Below are 23,260 nucleotides of genomic sequence, written 5' to 3' on the forward strand. Positions count from 1 at the left end.
TAAAGCTGACTTGGATTCTATAGCCTTCACTCAAGGTTCCACTCTTGTTCAGTATGTTGATGACCTTTTACTTTGTAATCAAACTAGGCAGGGAGCTCTTATAGACTTCCTCATTCTCCTAAAGGCACTAACAGAACAAGGCCATAGAGCCTCCAGATCGAGACTTCAACAGGTGCAAACAACTATTACCTACTTCAGACATGAAATATCTCAGAGGTCTCAAAAGGTGCCCCAGGGGCACCTGGCTGGCACAGTCAGAGGAGCATCTGACTCTTGATCTCAGGGTTGTGAGATCAAGCCCCACATCGAACTCCACACTCAGTATGGAGTCTGCTTTAAGATTCTCTCTCCCTCTTGCCCTCTGCCCCTCCCTCCCATCAGCTCTATTTCTCTCAAATAAATAAATAGATCTTTAAAAAAAAAAAAAGGTAGGCAGCCTCTGCTATCATCACAGATCAAAAAACTTCTCTTTCACCTATACCCCTCCACCTTTTAAGACTACACACACACACACACACACACACAAAATGCCACCTTCTCTCATTAATGACACTTCTCATTTATTCATTATTTATTAGAAGCTGATTGGAGAGTGCTTTATCTACCCTCCTTTCCCTGAGTTTTCACTATAGACTCTTTCAACCTGTGCCTTGCTCTTATTAACCCTCACTTTTCCAACAAGTTGGGGGCAGACCAAATAGACCCTGACCACATTAATCAATGTGACTGCTGATTATATCTAGCATATACATAGCGCAAAAGAACCTGAATATTTGGGGCACCTGGGTGGCTCAGTGGGTTATGCCTCTGTCTTCGGCTCGGGTCATGATCTCAGGGTCTTGGGATTGAGCCCCGCATCGGGCTCTCTGCTCAGCGAGGAGCCTGCTTCCCCCTCTCTCTCTGCCTGCCTCTCTGCCTACTTGTGATCTTTCTCTCTGTCAAATAAATAAATAAAATCTTTTAAAGAAAGAAAGAACCTGAATATTTTTTGTTCCTATCACTGTGAATGTGTGGCTGACTAAGTATGGAAGATGTATGTATGACAGGGTAAGGTATCCACGACTAGCAAAACTCCACTCTGCCTCTTCTGTTGAGTTATTTGGACCCAGGAAAACCTCTATAGAAGTTCAAGGACTGTTGTGCCTGGGTGGCTCAGTTGGCTAAGCATGATCCCTGGGTTTGGGTCTGCTTGGGATTCTTCCCCCCTTCCCTTCCCCTCTGCTCCTCCCTCTGTTTTGCTCACATACCCCCGCTCTCTCAAATAAATACAATCTTTAAAAAAAAATCTAAAAAAAAAATTCAAGAACTGTCCCTTGCCCAGATAAACACAATAGGCAAAAAAGTTTCCCTTTGTATCAAAAAAAGATGCCACAAAACTTTTCCTTGATGATATACCAGGACAGTATTACAATCAAACCCTGTGGTTTGATTCCACAAATAGAGACAGTATCTTCAAACCTGTCAAGAAGATTAAAAATGACTCTGGCACTACCTTCTATAGCAGAGTTGTTTGGCAAATCACCAAATGTTTTGGATGGTTCACAGGCCATCCTTGTACAACTTGGGATATCTTAACTGCTCCCTTGACTGGTCTGGCCAATATTCCGACTATATATAGGTAGATCAAAAATCTGAACTCTTGGTCAGGTGGCGAAACTAAGTTTTATAGCTGCCAAAGCCAGACTACATGCCTTCTAGAGCAAGTATTTTGCAACCTGTTCTGTTCTAACAAACTGGCAGGAGTACATGGAAAGTAAAGATGTATGGATGCTAATGGTACTAATAACAAAGGTCATGGGTTGTCCCAGATCTAGAAAATTACAGATTCTGCTCTGACCTTGTCTGAACCGCACTGGCTTTTTTTTTTTTTTATCTCATGTGGCAGCAAAATTTATATGGGCTTCCCACTTAAATGGTCAGGACCATGTGGACTCACACCTGGCTCCTTTGTCACCAGTTACTCCATCTTTTTTTTTTTTTTTTGAGAGAGAGGCAGTGAGAGAGAGCATGAACGAGGAGAAGGTCAGAGGGAGAAGCAGACTCCCTGTGGAGCTGGGAGCCCGATCCAGGACTCGATCCCAGGACTCCAGGATCATGACCTGAGCTGAAAGCAGTCGTCCAACCAGCTGAGCCACCCTGGCATCCCACCAGGTACTCTATCTTAAATGCCAGCCAAATTGCAAACATGGGCTCCTCTTTTCATAAGGCCATGCCACATAAACATATGAGGTAAGAAGTTATAGGAAACTTACTTGTGTATTGGCACTCCCAAATTCTTTTTTTTTTAAAGATTTTATTTATTTATTTGACAGAGAGAAATTACAAGTAGATGGAGAGGCAGGCAGAGAGAGAGAGGGGGAAGCAGGCTCCCTGCTGAGCAGAGAGCCCGATGCGGGACTCGATCCCAGGACCCTGAGATCATGACCTGAGCAGTGGCTTAACCCACTGAGCCACCCAGGCGCCCCCCAAATTCTTTTAAGCGTTGAGGACCTTATTCCCAAATTTTGTCATTTATGTCTTGAAAAAGATGAGCTTAAATCTCTCCATGGCAGAGAACAAGGGTTCAATCCTACTATGCAGACTTTGACAATACTCCAATCTGAAGTTAATAGCTTAGCCTCTGTGGTACTCCAGAGCTGATGTGCTCTGGACACACTGACCCTTAACAAGGAGGAGCTTGTGTAGTCATTGGTGAAAAATGCTGCTTCTGTGTAAATGAGACAGGACAAATAGTGTCTAACTTATGTCTATTAAAAGAGAATATTAATACTTTCATTTCAGCCTGATTCCTTTCTTTCCTTGCCAGTAATGCATTTACAAACGTGGTGAACATTCCTAAAACCTGCTGGACTTTCTTTTTTTTTTTTTTTTAAAGATTTTATTTATTTATTTGAGAGAGAGAGACAGTGAGAGAGAGCATGAGAGGGGAGAAGGTCAGAGAGCGAAGCAGACTCCCCATGGAGCTGGGAGCCTGATGTGGGACTCGATCCCGGGACTCCAGGATCACGCCCTGAGCCGAAGGCAGTCGTCCAACCAACTGAGCCACCCAGGCGTCCCCCTGCTGGACTTTCTGTAAGAAGTGTGGCAAACACCAAACCCACAAAGTAACATAGTACGAGAAGAACAAGGATTCTCTGTATGTCCAGGGAAAGCAGCAGCATGACAAGGAGAGTGGATATGGTGGGCAGACTAAGCCAATTTTTTAGAAAAAAAAAAAAAAAAGGCTAAAACTGCAAAGAAGGTTGTGTTGAGGCTTGAATAGTTTGAACTCAACTGCAAATCTAAGAGAATGCTGCTAATAAGAGAGGCAAATATTTTGAACTGGCAGGAGATAGGCAAAGGAAAGTTCCATGTGGTACAGTCCTAAGCTCCATATTTTGTTTTATTATGAAACCTGTTTTATTATGAAATTAAACATGAAAAAATCCTATTTTTTGTTTTTTTTTGCAAGATTTTATTTATTAGTGTACATATGTGGATTCAGGGGATTGGGGAAGGAGCAGAGGGAGAGGGAGAGGGACAAGCAGACTGCACTGTGTCAGATCATGACCTGAGCTGAAACAAAGAGTCAGATGTTTTAGCCACCCAGGTGGCCCTGGAAACAATAAAATCTTGAGTTTATGTTCAAGAAAAGGGAGAGAAGGGGGTGCCTGCCTGGCTGGGTTGGTAGAGCAGGGGACTCTTGATCTCTGGGTCATGAGTTCAATCCCCATGTTGGGAGTAGAGATTACTTAAAATGGTTAAAGTGGTAAAGGTTATGTGGACTTTACCTCGGGGTGGGGGGGAATATATATATATATATTTGTGGAATTATATATATATGTACATATACATATACATATATATGTATATATGTGTGTGTGTGTATGTATATTTTTTTTTAAAGAAAGGAAGAGAAGATTAACACTTTCCATCAAATAAATGAAGCAATGCCATTTTATTGAACTGATGTATTCCCAGGATTGAGACTGGTTAAATGGGTTGTGGAAAAAAGTGCTTCAATTTGTCCTTTCCTGTTTGTTCATCTTCATTCTACGGTTTTTTTTTCCTTCCCTTCCAGATGTCTTACTGCCCAGCTACTCACCTGATTCTTCTTGGCCACTAGCTCAGCTTTTAATGTGTGCAACTTACAGAGAAGTTTCAGACAAGTGGTTCAGAATAAGTCTCACCAGAATGCATGCAGATTATATTGAGCTAAAGACAATTAAGACCCGAAAGGGTCAAGAAAAGTTTTTTTAACCTTCCCCTCAATGCTTAAAAGAATTTACATAGAGGGCCTGGTCTAGGAAGAGAGCTATCACTAGAAACAATTAACAGAGATTAGAGACTAAGTGTGGGAAACTGGGGGGAATTTGGGGAGCCTATTTGTTAGAATTTTCCCAATCCTCCTTTGCATGGCATGGCAAACATTTGTTTATGAAACATTTGCTCTTCCCATCTTCCTGTGAATTCTTTTCTTTCCCTTCTTAGCTTAGAATGGCATATAAGCCTGGCATTACCTGCCTGTTCTGAGCCTTGCATTGACTCTATGGGACTCCTATATGTACGTAAGTAATTAAATTTGTGTTTCTCCTGTTAATCTATTGTATGTCAATTTAATTAATAGATCAGACAAAAGAACCCAGTAAGGTAGGAGGAATTTTTTTCTTCCCTACAGCTGTCTTCCCCTGGGCTAGCTGGCTGCTTGACATTTAATTTCTTTTTTTTTTTTTTAAGATTTTAGTTATTTATTTGACAGATTGAGATCACAAGTAGGCAGAGGGGCAGACAGAGAGAGAGAACAGGAAGCAGGATCCCTCCTGAGTAGAGAGCCCAATGTGGGGCTCAATCCCAGGACCCTGGACTGATGACAGGAGCCAAAGGCAGAGGCTTTAACCCTCTGAGCCACCCAGGTCCCCTGACATTTAATTTCTAGCTTAAATGGCCATCACTTCCTCAGATACCTGACTATCCAGTCTAAAATAACTACCCAGTTACTCTTACATCACTCTATTCTAATATTCTTGCAGGGTACTCTTCACACACCTCCTCCTACACATGCTTACTTGCTTTAACTCCTGAAATGTTAAGATCCATATCAACAAGGACCTTGTCTGCCTTGTTTATTGCTGTACAGCTCCTAGAAATGTTTCTGTACCCAGGAGACATTTAAATGCAGATCCTTGGGCGCCTGGGTGGCTCAGTGGGTTAAGCCGCTGCCTTCGGCTCAGGTCATGATCTCAGGGTCCTGGGATCGAGGCCCGCATCGGGCTTTCTGCTCAGCAGGGAGCCTGCTTCCTCCTCTCTCTCTGCCTGCCTCTCTGCCTGCTTGTGATCTCTCTCTGTCAAATAAATAAATAAAATCTTTAAAAAAAAAAAATGCAGATCCTTAAATAAAAGGGACTGAACAAAACTTTGAACAGCCACTCTGAGGGAAGGCTGGCATAATGGCAAATGTGTCAGAAAATAAATGCACCAGTGTACTTGTATTAACAAGTGTGGGTCCAGATGTTAGATGAGATGTATTTCCTTTGAAAATCAGATGAAATTGCCTTGAACTCCATCTCATGTGTTTAGACAAATCTTCCCTACTCTCTCTCTCTCAGGAATTAGAAGGGAAGTTGTCAGCTTTGAGCTGATCATTGAAGACTCTAAAGCAGATGCTACAAGTATATAGAATATGGTATATAGAAAAAAGAAACACATATGGGAAAGATTTTGGGAGCTGGGCCAGGATTGAGTTCAAAAGAAGGAACAAGAAGACTGGCAATACATTAGGGGAAAACCCTGTGAAAAGCTGTGTTTCAGAAGTCAGGGGAACAAATTTTAGGGGATAGGTTGGGGAAGTAAAAAATGTTAAGTGAGGGGTGCCTGGGTGGCTCAGTGGGTTAAAGCCTCAGCCTTCGGCTCAGGTCATGATCTCAGGGTCCTGGAATCGAGCCCCGCATCGGGCTCTCTGCTCAGTGGGGAGCCTGCTTCCTCCTCTCTCTCTGCCTGCCTCTCTGCCTACTTGTGATCTCTCTCTCTGTCAAATAAATAAATAAAATCTTAAAAAAAATGTTAAGTGATACTGATAGCTATTGTTTAGGTTAGGTTAGAGGGAGGAAGGATTTAAGAACAAGTATTAATCAAGATTATGTTTTATCTTAAGATAATACTGAAGTAGGAGTGAAAAGGCCTGGGCTTGGCTCCCGTTTTATCACAAAATGACCACAGACCTCTGGGCAAGTCAGTGTCACTGAGAATCAGTTTTCTTACCTACAATGTAGGAATAAAAATAATCTGAGAGTGTTATGAAGAATAACACTCTTCAGAAATGATTAGAAATAAATCTAATCTCAGAGTGTTATGAAGATTGCTGAAGATGTTCATGATGGATGTATGTTGCAAGCTCTTAATTTTGTACAATTATTAAAGTTTTCCCAAGTCAGAAATGAAGGAAACATATGGTAACATGGCAGGTATACAATTTCCAGAAGGGGAGGGAGCCAAGGAATTTATTGAAAGGGATTGCAGACAAGAAAGGGTGGAATTATAGGCTGAAGAAAAAAACCAGTAACAAAAGTCCAGTCTCTTCTTTCGGGTTCCCATTCTAGTTATTGGTCTATTCCTTTTTTTTTTTTTTTTTTAAGATTTTATTTATTTATTTGACAGAGAGATCACAAATAGGCAGAGAGGCAGGCAGAGAAGGGGAGAAGCAGGCTCTCCACTGAGCAGAAAGCCCGAAACAGTCCTCCATCGCAGGACCCTGAGATCATGACCTGAGCCCAAGGCTCTGGCTTAACCCACTGAGCCACCCAGGTGCCCAGTCAATTCCTTTTTTTTTTTTTTTTTTTTTTAAGATTCGGTTATTTTATTTAGAGAGAGAGCGCGCGCGCATGCCATTGCAGGTGAGCAGAAGAAGGGCAGCGGAGAGAATCTCAAGCAGACCCCCGCCTTGGAGTGGGGAGCCTGCCTAAGGGCTCATCCCATGACCCTCAGATCCTGGGAGAGCAGAAATCAAGTGATTCGCATAACCGACTGAATCACCCAAGCGCCCCCTGGTCTATTCCTGAATCTTCTTTTCTCCTGGCCACTCCGCTTGCTTTATCACTACAATCAGTTCTCCCTTATCCTGAAATACCTTTCCTGAACTCTGCCATAATCTTACTAGCCTATTTTTCTCTCCCATGTCACCCCCAGCGGAGCTCTCTTCTGGGTCATTTCGGGGAGTTTTCACCCAAAATGGGCACTGTGCACCAAGGATGGTGAGTGAGATTGGCGGTATTTGTCTCTGACATTCTCACCTGAATAGTCATACGTATTTCCTGTCTAAAAGATCATCGATTGACGGGATTTAATCATATCAGCCAATTGGTGAAGGGGCCTTGCAAATAAGAGCGCTCCTGAAGTGTAATTCTGAACCATCATCCAATACGTGAGGAAACTGGGCCCTCCACAGTGGGCAGACTCACTCGTCCAGTGTTACAGACCTAGTTAACAAGCTAGCAGCAGAACCCAGTTTTCCCAAGATAGACATCTAAGTAATCGCCCAAGGTCAGCCAGGTGGGTTCTGATGAAAGCTAAATTGCGCCAAATCTCGCGCCTCCGGGATTCGGGGGGCGGGGCGGAGAGCAGAAAGTATCGCGAGATGACGACGTTTTCCCGCGAAGCAGAAGCGCGCGTTTTTCCTTGGCCGGGGGATTGGTGAGGAGCCTGAGCAGGCAGCGTCTGTGAGACTTCGGTGCGCGGTGTTGCAGACCCTGAGAGCGGAGGATCGGGTTCCAGAGTGTGTGTCCAGCCATGCCGGCGCAGCGGCCCGCGAGTAGCGGTGGTGAGTGCGGAGACCCTTCCTCCGGCGCCCGCGGCGGCGTCCGGGCTGGGGGCGGGAGGGGAGGGAGGCAGCATGGAGGCTACAGCCGAGATTGGTGGGTAGAGCTGACTCCAGGCAGAGACTGAGGGAGGGAGGGCAAGAAGCTGTGGAAGGTGAGTGGAGGGCCCCAGATGCGCATATGTGCGCGGTGTAGGAGACTTCACACAGCGGGGCCGCGTTTTCGCGAGCATCCCTACTGGTCCGCTGGGGTCCTGGCCACTTGTTGACATTGTGGAGACCCAGGATGTTTTCAGAGGACTGATGGTGGCGTCCCGTGGGTCTTCAGCTTTTGCCTCAGATGCATCCGGGAAAGGTTGTTGAATGTGGGAGTTGAGTAACCGGTAATTTTTTAAAACTGCAATTTGAAAACTTTATTCCCTCTTAGGGTCCCCGACTTCAGACATGGTTGAACCGGAGCCTGCCGTGATTACTCAAGCCATGCTGGAGGAGGAAGAACAGCTAGAGGCTGCTGGACTTGAAAGGGAGCGGAAGATGATCGAAAAGGTAATTTAGGAATCAAGTTCATCGTCGTTTGAGCCAGCAGGGACCTTCCTCGGAGGTTTGGTCTCCCGTCTGCTTTTTTCTTGATCTTTAAAACGGGCTGTTATTTATCTGTTAGTATGTTTACTCAACGCTGTCTTTGAGACACCTTTGCTCATGCTTTCAATGATGCTTCTGAGATTTGTAGTCTAGGTCGGAGAACGTTTCAAGTTGCTTCTTTAGCTAGATTAATTCTTCCAAAATCGGTATTTTGTGCTATTTCTTAGGTATTTAGTGCTATTGACCACTTAAAGTGATAAACTTGCCGTTTTCCTTTTGGTTTCCTGGACTAGTGCTAAGTGAGATTGTTTAGATAAAAATGGGGTGTACATTTTCGGCGATAAGTGGTTTTCTTTTACAGAGTATATATTTTGCAGATGACCGAAGCAGTTTTTAACCACTTGAAATTTCAGGGTTTTTTTAAAATTTTTTTAAAGATTTTATTTATTTATTTGACAGGCAGAGATCACAAGTAGGCTGAGAGGCAGGCAGAGAGAGAGGAGGAAGCAGGCTCCCCGCCCAGCAGAGAGCCTGATGCGGGGCTCCATCCCAGGACCCTGGGATCATGACCCGAGCCAAGGCAGAGGCTTTAACCCACTGAGCCACCCAGGCGCCCCGAAATTTCAGTTCTTAAGTGTATTTCACTCCCAGTAATAAAGCCCCACCTTGTTGCTTCATCATCCCCTGTTCAAAAAAAAAGGAGTGATAGCCACCCCCACTTACATTCTGCCGCCTAAATTATTTTCTTGTAGTAATTTATTTAGCACTCCGGGTATTGTGATGCTGTAGGTACTTTTGATATCTCTGCATTTACATATGAGGAAGCTGGGGCAGTTGGGTGGGGTCACACACCAGTGAACTTGAATTTGAACTCTGGCTGTCTTAGGCGTTCTTATCCTTAACCCTATACCTTAGGAAGTATACTTTAATATTTAATTAACTCCGTGCAGAATTACTTAATTTGGGAAATACTGCACCTCAAAGGCAATTAATGAATCAGTCGGTTCCCTGCTGTTTAATATTAACAGAAATGATTCTTCTGCTAGCACTGTTAACATCTCCTGACATTGTTGTGAATGTTGTACATGTATTTACTAATTGGCTCCTTAACTAGACTATAAAGTAGGTACTGCTATTCATTATAACTATTAAATTTACTAGCTTAATTACTAGTATAAACTATTATTTTTATTAAAGCATTCTGTGAAGTAGGTTCTGTTTTCACTTCATTTTACAGATGAGAAAACTGAGGCATGTAGAGAATGTGCCGGGAGCGGGGAGTTCCACAGCTTTAATAGAGCCAAGATTGTAATGTAGGCCATGTCATTCCAGAATTCACACTTTCTAACCACCATGCTGTACTTTCACTCCAGTAATATTGGTTTTGTTATTATTCGTCTACTATAGTTAACCATAACCAGTTACGGTAATGCTAAGAAATTGTAATAGAAAAACAAATTTTAATAGAGTTGGGAAGTCGACCATGAATCACCTTTTGCCTTTCCTCACTGTATAAATTTTTGTAGTACTATCTAGTACTAAGTAGCGTTATCATTACTTATCATTTTGCTTACTGAGAGGATGTCACTTACTGTTTTGTTTTTGTTGGCTGTTCACCTATCATATAGGCAATCAGTAAATTGTTTATTGAATTTTAAACTATGGAAAAAGAATACTTTATTATACAGCATATATAAGATTATGTAAATAAAATAAATGTACTTACTAGCCATGTAATCAGAGGATAATTACAAAGGGTGAATCCTGGGGCATGTGTCTAGAACTGAATCAACTGCAGAGGTTGTAAGAATGATAAAGCCTTCATTTTGAGTAGTAGTATATCTTCAGTTTTGTGACTCATGAAGATTGTTGGGAAAGATAGTACTATTTGAAGAAAGACTATGAGGTACAATAAAAATACATTTCCAGAATGCATTAATTCAAGGGATGAAACATTTTTACATTTTTCTTTTAAATGATTTTATTTTTAAGTAATCTATACACCTAACATGGGGCTCAGACTTACAACCCTGAGATCGAGTCACATGTTCCACTGAAAGCCAGCCACAAGTCCCCAATTCCACATTTTGCAAAGATCTCTCAAAATTTATAGTACCATAAGTATTTGCTGATTAAACAAAGAATCAAAATGACTTATACTTTTAAGCGAAATATTTAAGCTTTTGAACAAACGTTTTGCATCAGTCCAAAAATTTTTTGCAATTGTTATTGTTGAGGGATAGGTATGGTAAAGCTAGCTTCTCTTTAGCAGTTATTCATCATAGAACTTTAGCAATTTCTTTTTTTTTTTTTTTTAAGATTTTATTTATTTTTTTTTTGACAGAGATCACAAGTTGGCAAAGAGGCGGGATGGGGGCGGGTGGAGCAGGGAGCTCAGATGCCAGGCTCGATCCCAGGACCCTGAGATCATGACCTGAGCCAAAGGCAGAGGCTTAACCCACTGAGCCACCCAGGTGCCCCTAAAATAGCAATTTCTAATCTATTTTCAATCCCTCCATGAATAAATTGTATAGCTCTCTTCAGTTCTTACACTAAAACCAGTGTGTGCTTTGCCAAAAAGCTAGTAGTATTATGGTCTATTATTCTTATATTGCCTTTTTATTTATAGTATTGAAAGAATTTGATTAATTTTTGCACTTTTAACTTATAAGTTGTTCCTTACTTGACCATGGGGAAAATTGTAAGAATTAGTCTCTCCTTGCTTGTCTTTGGAGACCAAAAAATTGGAAGTACAAAAATAAAGATTCCTTTTCTTTTGGGAGAAAAACGTATTTATGGGCATATATTTAGAAGTACTTAAGAAGAGCTTGCTTAAGATTCTTAATGAGGAGCATTAACTTTGCTTTAGGAGATTGTAAAAAGTTTGTAAAGAGTAGAGAATGGCTTTTACATTGATTTGCTACAGTTATTTTCTTTGGCTTTTCACCTGTATTTCCTTTAGAAAGAAGTTATTGTTAGTCTAGAAGAGGTGAAGAATAGCATTAATGTGTATATTGTTGGGGAGGGGAAAGGTAAAAAGTTATGATAAGTGTTAGATAAAAGGAAAGTAGCTCAGACTATGGAGAGTGAAGTGTAACTACGCCCCTACTCCCAAATCTGATGTTGGTGTTTGGAGAGATAATGATGTAGACTGTGGGAATTTATGCCTTTGGTGTCCATTGGCATACTCTTCAACTCTAGTTAAAAGATAATTCCTGCCAGGCGCTCAGTGCTTTCCACAGAGCTACAGTTTACCTTAATATAACAGATAAAATTGTTAAGAACAGTAATGGTAGATAAGGCTTATTACCAAATTATTTTGAAATACGGAAGGTTGGTGTTGAAGGTTAATAATTGAGTTAGTTTCCTAATTATATTATTTACAAATTAGTGTAACACATTTAATCTTTAATTACTTAAAAAATGGTTGCTAAATTATTCTGAACAGGATTTAAGGTAGCATATATATCTAATATCTAAAGTAAGCCCAGAATACTTTAATTAAAGTTTAAACAAATTTTAAAAGTTAAGGATTTTTTTTTTTTAATTTGACAGAGAGAGGGAGATCACAAGTAGGCAGAGAGGCAGGCAGAGAGAGGGGGAAGCAGGCTCCCCACTGAGCAGAGAGCCTGATGTGGGCCTCGATCCCAGGACCCTGAGATCATGACCTGAGCTGAAGGCAGAGGCTTAACCCACTGAGCCACCCAGGCACCCAAAAGTTAAGAATTTTTTTTTTTTTTAAAGATTTTATTTATTTATTTGACAGACAGAGATCACAAGTAGGCAGAGAGGCAGGCAGAGGGAGAAAGCAGACTCCCTGCAGAGCAGAGAGCCCGATGTGAGGCTCGATCCCAGGACCCTGAGATCATGACCTGAGCCGAAGGCAGTGGCTCAACCCACTGAGCCAGCCAAGCGATTTTATTTATTTATTTGGCAGAGAGGCAGGCAGAGAGAGAGAGAGAAGAGGAAGCAGGCTCCCCGCTAAGCAGAGAGCCCGATGCAGGGCTCGATCCCTGGACTCTGGGATCATGACCTGAGCCAAAGGCAGAGGCCCTAACCCACTGAGCCACCCAGGCGCCCCAGAAGTTAAGGATTTTTTTTTTTTCAGGGGCACCTGTCTGGCACAGTTGCTGGAGCATGCGACTCTTGATCTCAGGTTTGTGAGTTTGAGCCCCATGTTGGGTATAGACTACTTAAAATATTTACCAAAAAAAATCTTTTTTTCAAATTCTAAGTAATTTCATCTTTCAGTTTATAATAATCTATTTCATTCATTGACTATTGTAATCCTTAACATCGGTAATAGTAAAAGAAACACTGTTCTAAAAGAACTGAAAATAGTTTTGTAAGATGTCAACAGAGATTATCTGCATGGACAGAATTGGTTTTGTTTGTTTGTTTGTTTTTAAAGATTTTACTCATTCATTTGACAGACAGAGACCACTAGTAGGCAGAGAGAGAAAGGGAAGGAGGCTTCCCGCTGAGCAGAGAGGCCGACAGGGGACAGGGGACTCCACCCTAGGACCCTGGGATCACGACCCAGAGGCTTCAACCCACTGAGCCATCCAGGCATCTGATAGAATTGTTTTATGGGTGTTTTTTAAATATATAATTTCTTTTTTTTTTTTTTTAAGATTTTATTTATTATTTGGACAGAGATCACAAGTAGGCAGAGAGGCAGGCAGAGAGAGAGGGGAAAGCAGGCTCCCCACAGAGCAGAGAACCCGATGTGGGGCTCCATCCCAGGACCCTGGGATCATGACCTGAGCTGAAGGCAGAGGCCTTAACCCCCTGAACCACTCAGGTGCCCCTAAATATATTTATATATAAATATATTTATATATTTATATATTTCTCTAAAATGTGTATTTATTTTCATTTTATTTATTTTCATGTTATTTATCCTTACACATTTTATTGTCATTGCTTTTGTAATAGAAAAGTTTATTTTGGAGCGCCTGGGTGGCTCAGTGGGTTAAGCCGCTGCCTTCGGCTCGGGTCATGATCTCAGGGTCCTGGGATCGAGTCCCATATCGGGCTCTCTGCTCAGCAGGGAGCCTGCTTCCTCCTCTCTCTCTCTGCCTGCCTCTCTGCCTACTTGTGATCTCTCTCTGTCAAATAAATAAATAAAATATTAAAAAAAAAAAAAGAAAAGTTTATTTTGAAAGAAAAGCTGGAGAGAAGATAGAACATCTAGGAGGGGCGCCTGGGTGGCTCAGTGGGTTAAGCCGCTGCCTTCGGCTAAGGTCATGATCTCAGGGTCCTGGGATCGAGTCCCGCATCAGGCTCTCTGCTCAGCAGGGAGCCTGCTTCCCTCTCTGTCTCTCTCTGTCTGCCTCTCTGTCTACTTGTGATTTCTCTCTGTCAAATAAATAAATAAAATCTTTAAAAAAAAAAAAAAAAGAACATCTAGGAAATACAGTGGTCTCTGAAGTACAAGATCAGCCTCTATGCATGTATGCATACATGCGTATGTGAACCCTCATGTACAAACAAACTTTGTCTCAGGAGTAGGTTGGTAAGGTTTGCATATATTTATCTGCTTTTTTTTTTTTTTTTTTAAGATTTTATTTACTTATTTGACAGAGAGAAATCACAAGTAGACGGAGAGGCAGGCAGAGAGAGAGAAAGAGGGAAGCAAGCTCCCTGCTGAGCAGAAAGCCCGATGCGGGACTCGATCCCAGGACCCTGAGATCATGACCTGAGCCGAAGGCAGCGGCTCAACCCACTGAGCCACCCAGGCACCCTATATTTATCTTTGATAGATGAGTTCAACTGGATTCACTTCAGTGCACTTAGTGTGTTGTAGGTTTTTTTTGTTTTTTGTTTTTAAATTCAGATTATACTGAGTTGACAGATGATGAACTGGATCGTGCCTGTTTAGGTAAATAAAGTTCTGTTGGAACATAGCCTTGCCCATTTGTTTATATATTGTCTATTACTGCTCTTGTCCAAAAAGGCAGAATTGAGTATTTATAAGCCATATGCTCAAATATTTAAATATTTACCCTTTGGCCCTTAACAGAAAGAAGTTGTGGACCACTAAACTGTACTATTTATTTGTTACTTTTATGTTTTTCATCATGTGCCCTCTGGTATTTTTTTAAAATATTTTACTTTATCATTGTGAACTGAGAGAGGATTCCTCCTTAACCACTAGCCTACTGTAGATTAAGAAATCACTTAATAAATGGTGTGTTAAAGTAACATAGAAAGCAGGTTTGTAATTTGACAATGTATAGGAGAGGAAGGTTGAACTAAGAGTAGGAATAAAACAAGCCTAAAAACAAGGGCAAAACTGGGGACACAATGCTGAGGAGGAAGAAGTTTGTAATAATCATAAGTAGATTTAGCATGTTGAAATATTTTGACAGTGCAGTTTTTGTTTTGTTTTTTGTTTTCTGAAGCAATCTCTAGGCACAACTGGGACCCGAACTCATACCCTGAGATCAAGAGTCGGCATGCTGGGGCGCCTGGGTGGCTCAGTGGGTTGAGCCGCTGCCTTCGGCTCGGGTCATGATCTCAGGGTCCTGGGATCGAGTCCCGCGTCGGGCTCTCTGCTCGGCGGGGAGCCTGCTTCCTCCTCTCTCTCTCTCTCTCTGCCTGCCTCTCTGTCTACTTGTGATCTCTTTCTGTCAAATAAATAAATAAATTAAAAAAAAAAAAAAAAAAGAGTCGGCATGCTCTACCGACTGATCCAGCCAGGCATCTAGACAATACAGTTTTAAAATTCTAAGAACAGTTGTTCTAGTTCCTAGCCAATTAAATTATTTATTAATTCTGATGCTCTTTCAAATAAAACTGGTATGTAAAAATTTTCTGAAATCATTTGATTGTTTAAAAAACTTAAATCTACTTGAAGTATTTAGTGTATAATGTTAATTTTGTAACTTTCAAAAATTGATGGATCAGTAAACATGGCCAATGTCTGAAATGTCAATATTTTGGTATCTAAGCTGTATCATACCAAATGGCATGTTGAACCCCGGAATCCTATTTTTTAAGCTATTTGTCCTGGTTTTGGGTTAAAACAAACCATTGTTAGTAAAGTTAATACTAGAAAAATATTTTTTCCCCATTAATTACAGGAAATATATCAAACTCAAAGAGCATTTATTTAGCCTTTTTTTTTTTTTTAACGTCGTGTGCAAAAACATCATGTATGTCAGAAAACTTAACAGTCATGGAAATTTTCTTTTTGGATAGGCTCGCATGTCTTGGGATAGAGAGTCTGTGGACATTCGGTACCGTAGACTTCAACATTTACTTGAGAAAAGCAATATCTACTCCAAATTTTTATTGACTAAAATGGAACAGCAACAACTAGAGGTATGTGTATGTAATTGATTAGAACCAGTAGCTTACATTTTTAAAAAATGACTTTATTGAGCTAAAAGTCACATGCAGTAAGCTCTACACATTTTAAGTTTACTGTTTGATGGGTTTTGACCAGTGTATAGATCTGTGTAACCACCAGCACAGTCAACATGAGGAGCATTTCCGTTACCCCAAGAACTTTTCTTGTCTCCGTGATCCCCATGCCTGGCCTCCAAGACCTCTGATTTCTGTTTTCTGTCACAATAGATTGGTATTGCTTTTTCTAGAATATACAAATGGAACATGCATTAAACACTTTATTGTGTCTTGCCTCTTTAGCTCAGCATATTGCAATTCACTTGTGTTTATTCAGTAGGCTGTTCTCTTTATTCTTGAGAAGGATTCCACTGTATGAATATACCTCTATTTATTTGTCTGATTTTTATCCTGTCTAGTGATAGTTTTTGGATGCTGGAAATTGTGGACTTTATGTTTATGTTACTTAGTCTTTTTTTTTTAATTGATTTATTAAGATATAATTGATACATACAAAACACATGTATATAATGTACAGTTTTGTATGTTTTCACATGTATATACCCATGAATTCACCACAATCAAGGTAATCAACATAGCCATCAACTCAAAAAATTATGCCCCCCTTCTTTTTTAATTAAAGTAAAATTGACATAACATACTAGTTTCAGGTTATGATTCAGTATTTGTGTATGTTGTGAAATGATCACCACAGTAAGTCTAGTTAACATCTTTTACCATACATAGTTAACAATTTTTTTCTTTTCTTTTTTTTTTTTTTTTAAAGATTTTATTTATTTATTTGACAGAGAGCGATCACAAGTAGATGGAGAGGCAGGCAGAGAGAGAGAGAGAGGGGGGGGGGGGGAAGCAGGCTCCCTGCTGAGCAGAGAGCCCGATGCGGGACTCGATCCCAGGACCCCGAGATCATGACCTGAGCCGAAGGCAGCGGCTTAACCCACTGAGCCACCCAGGCGCCCCAACAGTTTTTTTCTTATGATAAGAAATTTTAAGCTTTATTCTTGGCAACTTTTAAATATGCAATAGAGTATTACCAACTATCACCAGGCTGTATAATGCATAGCCCTGACTGACTATAACTGGATATTTGTACCTTTTAACCTGTCACTCATTACACCACCACCAATCATCAGTCTTTTCTCTGTATTTATGAGCTTGGGGTGTTTTGTTTTTTTAAGAGTCCACAAATTAGATTATATGGTATTTATCTTTCTGACTCATTTCACTTAGCATAATGCCCACAAGGTCCATTCACGTTTCAAGTTGCAAGGTTCTCTTCTTTTTTATGACTGAATTCCTGCCCCTTTTTAAATTTTCTCCCATCCTTCACTTCCTGTCTTCCTCACCAAATAGTCACTGATCTGCTTTCCCTTATAATAGATTGATTTGCATTTTCTTTTGAGGATATATTTTTTAGCTTTTGTATTTCTGAAAAAGTCCTCATTTGCTTTTGCTTTTGGAAGTATTTTTATTGAGTGAAGAATTTATTTTTCTTTAGTGCTTCCTTTTTCCTGGCCAGGTGATCCCCTATGTTTCACTGCTTTCTATGATGTTTCACTGTTTTCTAGTTTACATTGATTGTGACAAAACCAAAATTTTTTTTTCTTTCTTTCTTTTTTTTTTTAACATTTTACTTAATTTGAAAGTGATTACAACGGGCGGAGCAGGAGAAGGAGGAGGGAGATGCAGGGGGAGAGGGAGAATTAGCCTCCCTGCTCCAGCAGGGTTGGTCGTGGGACTCTACCCCAGGATCACGACCTGAGCCAAAGGCAGATGCTGAACCAACTGAACCACCCAGGTGCTCCAACAAGCCTTAAGTCTTAATGGTAACTGCTTAATGCCACAAGACAATAAGCAGTCTTAACTGTCTCCTTCAACCCTCTTACTTTTCTACACTTCATTCTAGAAAAGTGTGTTTCTGCCTTTGGGCCTTTGCACTAGCTGTTTTGTACTTGGAACCATCTTCTTGTAGATATCTGCATAGCTTACTTCATCACCTTTAAGCTTGGCTTACACGTTTTCCTGATGAAGCCTGGCCTAACAATCTTTTTTTTTTTTTTTTAAAGATTTTATTTATTTATTTGACAGAGAGAGATCACAAGTAGGCAGAGAGAGAGAGGGAAGCAGGCTCCCTGCTGAGCAGAGAGCCCGATGCGGGACTCGATCCCAGCACCCCGAGATCATGACCTGAGCCAAAGGCAGCGGCTTAACTCACTGAGCCACCCAGGCACCCCCTGGCCTAACAATCTTAAGTGAAATTGCTGTCTGACACCTTTTCTGTATGCACACTCCTGACCCCCTTTACCTTGTCTGTTCTTCCCATTGTGCTTATATAAGATACTATATAATTTATTTATTGCCCACTATAACCTATGAAGATTTAAAAGCTTGTGCAAATATCAAGGCTACAGTAATCCCCTGTGTCCCCATCATTCACAGTTCAGTTATCAATCAAGATTTTGCTTTTGCTAAGTATTTTTTCCTTTGCTCATGAACTTTTGTATGGTAAAATGAAATACAAATATAGGAGAGCAAAACAATCCACACTTAATGAGTTATTATAATGCGTGTATCTTTTTTTTTTTTTTAAGATTTTATTATTTGACAGAGTGTGCATAAGCAGGGAGGAAGGGGAGAGGGAGAAGCAGACGCCCCCTGAGCAGGGAGTGCAATGTGGGACTTGATCCCAGCACCCTGGGATCATGACCTGAGCCAAAGGCAGACACTTAACTAACTGAGCCACCCAGGCACCCAAGGCATACATCTTTTAACCACCATTTGGAAATGGTTTGAATCCCTTTTTGTCTGTCTTTTAAAGCTTTGTTAGGGTACATATGGAACAGCTTTTAGTCTGGTAGTAACTTGCCCCTCTTCTGAGTGCTCTTGTCACTTTGCCTGATGGGTATGAACTGTTCCTGATCGATCCCCTGTAAGCACAGGGATTACTTTACTTGCTATTTTCTAGTTGTCTTGGTTTTACAATCATGTCACTGATAGTTCTCAACCTGAAATTTCACCTATGTACCTTGAGGGCTCTCTTTGTGTACCTGACCCTGAGTAAGCTAGCTGCTGTTAAGTTTTGTCCTCTTGTCTCTTCAACTCAGGGAGGCTGTTGAGCTGTTGAATTCTTCCTCCACTATTTGCACTTGAGAATTGCCTTCAGGCAGTAAACGGCACAATCAAGATTTGTCTCATTTGTTTCCCTTTTTCAGTGTTCATTCTCCTTTGCTGCATATTGTCTGAAAATCACTGTTTAATACACTTCTATGGATTTCAGTTGTGTAAGGCAGGACTGTTCCCCTGTTGCTCCTTAAAGGTTTGAAGTGGAAGTGCTCCCTTGTTTTTATATCTTTATATAGCTCTTCATTGTGTACATGTTACTTGAGCTGTGTGTTTTATACTTTGCATTTTCTACTTGTGGCACTAAGAAAAAAGTATCTTACAGGAACAGAAGAAGAAAGAGAAATTGGAGAGAAAAAAGGAATCCCTAAAGGTTACTAAGGTAATATAGAGTAAGCTAGAAAGTCCTTTATGTTACCTTAAACATTGAGGAAATTCCTCTGTAGTCTTAACTTTATAGATCATCTACTTAATTTTAACCTTCTTTATCTGGAAACCTATATTTGTTATAAGCTGCAGAGGAACATATAAAATCTGTTTTCTCAATATTCTAAAGTATAACCCTTTCAGTTTCTTATTCTGTTTTTCTTAATTTCAAATTTCACTCTTCTAAGTGGCCAGTTCTTTTGGTGCTCATAGTGATTATTCTTTCCCCTTAATGCCTCCAACCTCATCATGTCAGCATGGATCCATAATAATTTAAATTTGTATTGTGCATAGCTGCAGCAGTGAAGCCAAAATTGGAGCAAATTTATTCTATCTGCTAATAACATTTCAGATAATAGAGCATTCATTTAGGGGTAGCTTGAATTTTAGATGGGATCTTTTGGAGTAAATTTGTTTTAACATGAGGCTGTTTAATGCCTTATTGTTGGAATTTGTATAAAGAACAGTTGTACTAGTGAAAATAGAGAGCAACATTTAGAGTACTTACTGTGTGTCATGTATTCTAAGCTTTACATTTATTTTTTATTTTTTATTATTATTTTATTTTTATTATTATTGTTTTAGATTTTTTTTTCTTAATTATTTGACAGAGAGAAAGATCACAAGTAGTCAGAGAGAGGGGGAAGCAGGCTCCCTGCTGAGCAGAGAGCCTGATGCAGGGCCTGATCCCAGGACCCTGAGACCCTGACCTGAGCCCAAGGCAGAGGCTTAACCCTCTGAGCCACCCAGGTGTCCCTTATTTTGGGTTTTTGAAGAATATAAACTTAAAAGATAATTTGACTTGTTTAATCATTTACTCCCTACTCTTCAACCTATATGTTTAATCTGTTGTTCACTTTTGCCCAGCTAACTTTTTATGTCAGGGTTTTGTTCCCACCCTGCCATCGCCGCTATATTCAATAGGTGCCAACCATTAAGTTCTGCCTGTTCCATTTCACCGGTCCCTTTTGGTATTTTGTATTTTTAATCCTCTAACTTTTTTCTAAAGATTTTATTTATTTATTTGACAGAGACACAGTGAGAGCAAGCAGGGGAAATGGGAGAGGGAGAAGCAGGCTTACTGCCGAGCAAGGAGCCTGATTTGGGCCTCGATCCCAACCTGAACCAAAGGCAGACGCTTAATGACTGAGCCACCCCGGCGCCCCAGTCCTCTAACTTTTTAACTTTATTTTAAAATTTACCTTCTTTTTTTTTTTTTTAAGATTTTATTTGACAGAGAGAGATCACAAGTAGGGAGAGAGGAAGGCAGGCGGGGTGGGGGGGTGGGGGGGGAGCAGGCTCCCTGCTGAGCAGAGCTGGATGCAGGGCTCAATCCCAGGACCCTGAGCTCATGACCTGAGCCGAAGGCAGAGGCTTAACCCACTGAGCCACCCAGGTGCCCCTTAAATTTACCTTCTTGAGACACCTCGCTGAATCATTCGTTTGGTGGAGCACATGACTCAATCTCAGGTTGTGAGTTTGAGCCCCATGTGGGGTGTAGGGTTTATGTAAGAAATTTAAAAATTTACTTTTGTTATTTTGATTTCTTATACATACTTTCTCCCTGTTTTTGATCTTCCTTTCCTCCTCTCATTTTGAAACTTTTTTTTTGAACATCTCTTCCTTTCCTGTATTTCCCCTCACTAATATTTTTAAATCATTATTCTCTTTTATTTCTGCTTTCAGTTATATTTAATTTAAAAATTTTACTGAAAATGAGTTGTCCTTCCACATCATACCCACTGAATATCTTTAGCATAAACCTGCAGTTACAGAAAATGTACATGGCAAAATAAAAATGCCTTCTGCGTTTAATTTGGAAATATATCAAATGGGAAAAAAATGAGGAAAGTAGAGTCATCAAGAAAAAGGAATACACTCACTAGCAAGTTCTAGTGGGGAAATGTAGAAAGAGGTTACATGTTGGTAGGAGTAATAGAGTTGTGGATGTGACTCAAATGCAAAGACATTTGGCATTTATTTGCTTAGTGTCTTTTAATATGTAATACCATAAAGTCCCTAGAAAAATAATATCCTAAATTCTTGTTTTGTAGGGTAAAAATTCCATTGATGCAAGTGAGGAGAATCCAGGTAAACTTCCTTATTCTACTTTTGAAGGATATGTTTATATTTTCACTTTTATTGCTATCAAAAATAAAATAAAATAATTTTTTTAAATAGTCCTGAGAAAGAAGAGAGGAAGAGAAGATGAATCCTACAATATTTCAGAGGTCATGTCAAAAGAGGTAAAAATTAAGTGGGGAGGGCCCCTAATATTCACTGTTGAGTAAAACTTGTGGATTTTGAACCACATTTAAATCTGTATGGATTGCTATTACTTACTTGGCTTTTCAGGCTGTGAAGGGACTATTTCAGGGAAGAAAATGGCACTGTCTTCCTGTTTGCTAAGGGAATGTGAGCTTGGCCTATTTAGAAACTATTATAATGAAAAGTTACTATTATCAGATATTTCTCATGACTTGAAGATCTTCAGAACTTTGTTCTTGTTCCTTGTTGAGGACCTTTAGGGAACTGAAATCATAGAGTCATTTTTATCTTTTTTTTTTTCTTTTTTCTTTTTCCAATTTATTTATTTTCAGAAAAACAGTATTCATTATTTTTTCACCACACCCAGTGCTCCATGCAAGCCGTGCCCTCTATAATACCCACCACCTGGTACCCCAACCTCCCACCCCTTCGCCACTTCAAACCCCTCAGATTGTTTTTCAGTCCATAGTCTCTCATGGTTCACCACCCCTTCCAATTTACCCAAAAGCACATACCCTCCCCAATGTCCATAACCCTACCCCCCTTCTCCCAACCCCCCCCTTATTTTTTATTTTTAAAAGATTTTATTTATTTGAGAGAGTGAGAGCACAAGCTTGAGGGAGAGGCAGACTGCCCACTGAGCAGGGAAGGGAACCTGATGCTGGTCTATCCTTTTTTTCTTTCATTTAAAAATAATGGTCAAGACCCATTTGATTGATTATGAACATAGCCTACAATTTGAAAAACACTATTATTTAACTATTACTTAGACTTCTTGAAATTCAGGCAGTTATACATTTATCAAATGTTGGTAGCAAATTAGGTATGGGCAAACTTTGTCTCACATGTGTATGATCAGTTGATCAAGGAGCTTAGTAGATAACGGTCTTTGTCTTCGCTTTCATCCAGTGAGAAATAAGTAGTCATTTGGGCTCTTTTGAGCTTATAAACGGACTCTAAACTGAGGCACTAAGTTCATAAAATTTTCATTTAGAAGGTGACATCTGAGTTGTGACTTGAAGCATAAAAGTAAAATCATTTAAAGGTTGGGGAGAGTTAATAGGGAAATAATAAGATAAAGAGAAGGTAGTGAAGAGTGTTCTAGGAAGAGTGAATAACCTTTGCTAGAATAACCTTTGACAGACGTCCAGAGGCAGGAGAGATCCTGGCAATTTCAAAAACTTTAAAATACATTTGTTACCAGTTTGTATATAAATGAAAAGGAGGTAAGGAGGGTCAGGAGTTGAGTTACAAGGTTTAATTTTTAATAGTGCTTCATAGATAATATTAGGTTTGTTTTGACTGATTCACACATTGTTTTTCAAGAAGGTTTAGCTTAGTCATTATATTTATTTATTTTTACTTAGTTTAAAAGACAGCTCTGTTCGTTTTATCACTTCAGCCTTAGGGTATGAATATCTATACTTAAATAGTACTTTACATACACATGTGACAACACATGTAAGTATGTATATATATTTTTGTCAGCCACTTAACTCATGTGTCCCATCATCCTACATAACTTCAGTTTAAGATACATTTGAAGTTTCTTGAAAGTATCTACCATTTCATCCCCTTTGTCCTCTGAACATGCTATTCTCTGCTTGAAACCTACCCTAACTTAAATCTTTAATGATTATGTCCTGATGATAACTTTTTCAGATAATTTGATATAATACTCCCCTAACTCATGAAGTGACA

General features: G+C 40.1%; 1 protein-coding gene across 1 annotated transcript in view; it reads left to right on the top strand.

The window, feature by feature from the left end:
* The first annotated feature begins 7,450 nt into the window (after nt 1-7,450).
* The window catches only part of HELLS (helicase, lymphoid specific), a 40,137-nt gene continuing 24,327 nt past the window's right edge, over nt 7,451-23,260 (top strand). The window contains exons 1-6 of the mRNA XM_044240144.1: nt 7,451-7,792; nt 8,217-8,335; nt 15,578-15,700; nt 19,191-19,247; nt 21,346-21,382; nt 21,473-21,537. Of these exons, the coding sequence (XP_044096079.1) occupies nt 7,762-7,792; nt 8,217-8,335; nt 15,578-15,700; nt 19,191-19,247; nt 21,346-21,382; nt 21,473-21,537 (432 nt within the window). The 5' untranslated portion in view covers nt 7,451-7,761. The remainder of the gene's footprint in view (nt 7,793-8,216; nt 8,336-15,577; nt 15,701-19,190; nt 19,248-21,345; nt 21,383-21,472; nt 21,538-23,260) is intronic.

This window comes from Neovison vison, chromosome 2, assembly GCF_020171115.1.
Source record: "Neovison vison isolate M4711 chromosome 2, ASM_NN_V1, whole genome shotgun sequence".
Taxonomy (NCBI): domain Eukaryota; kingdom Metazoa; phylum Chordata; class Mammalia; order Carnivora; family Mustelidae; genus Neogale; species Neogale vison.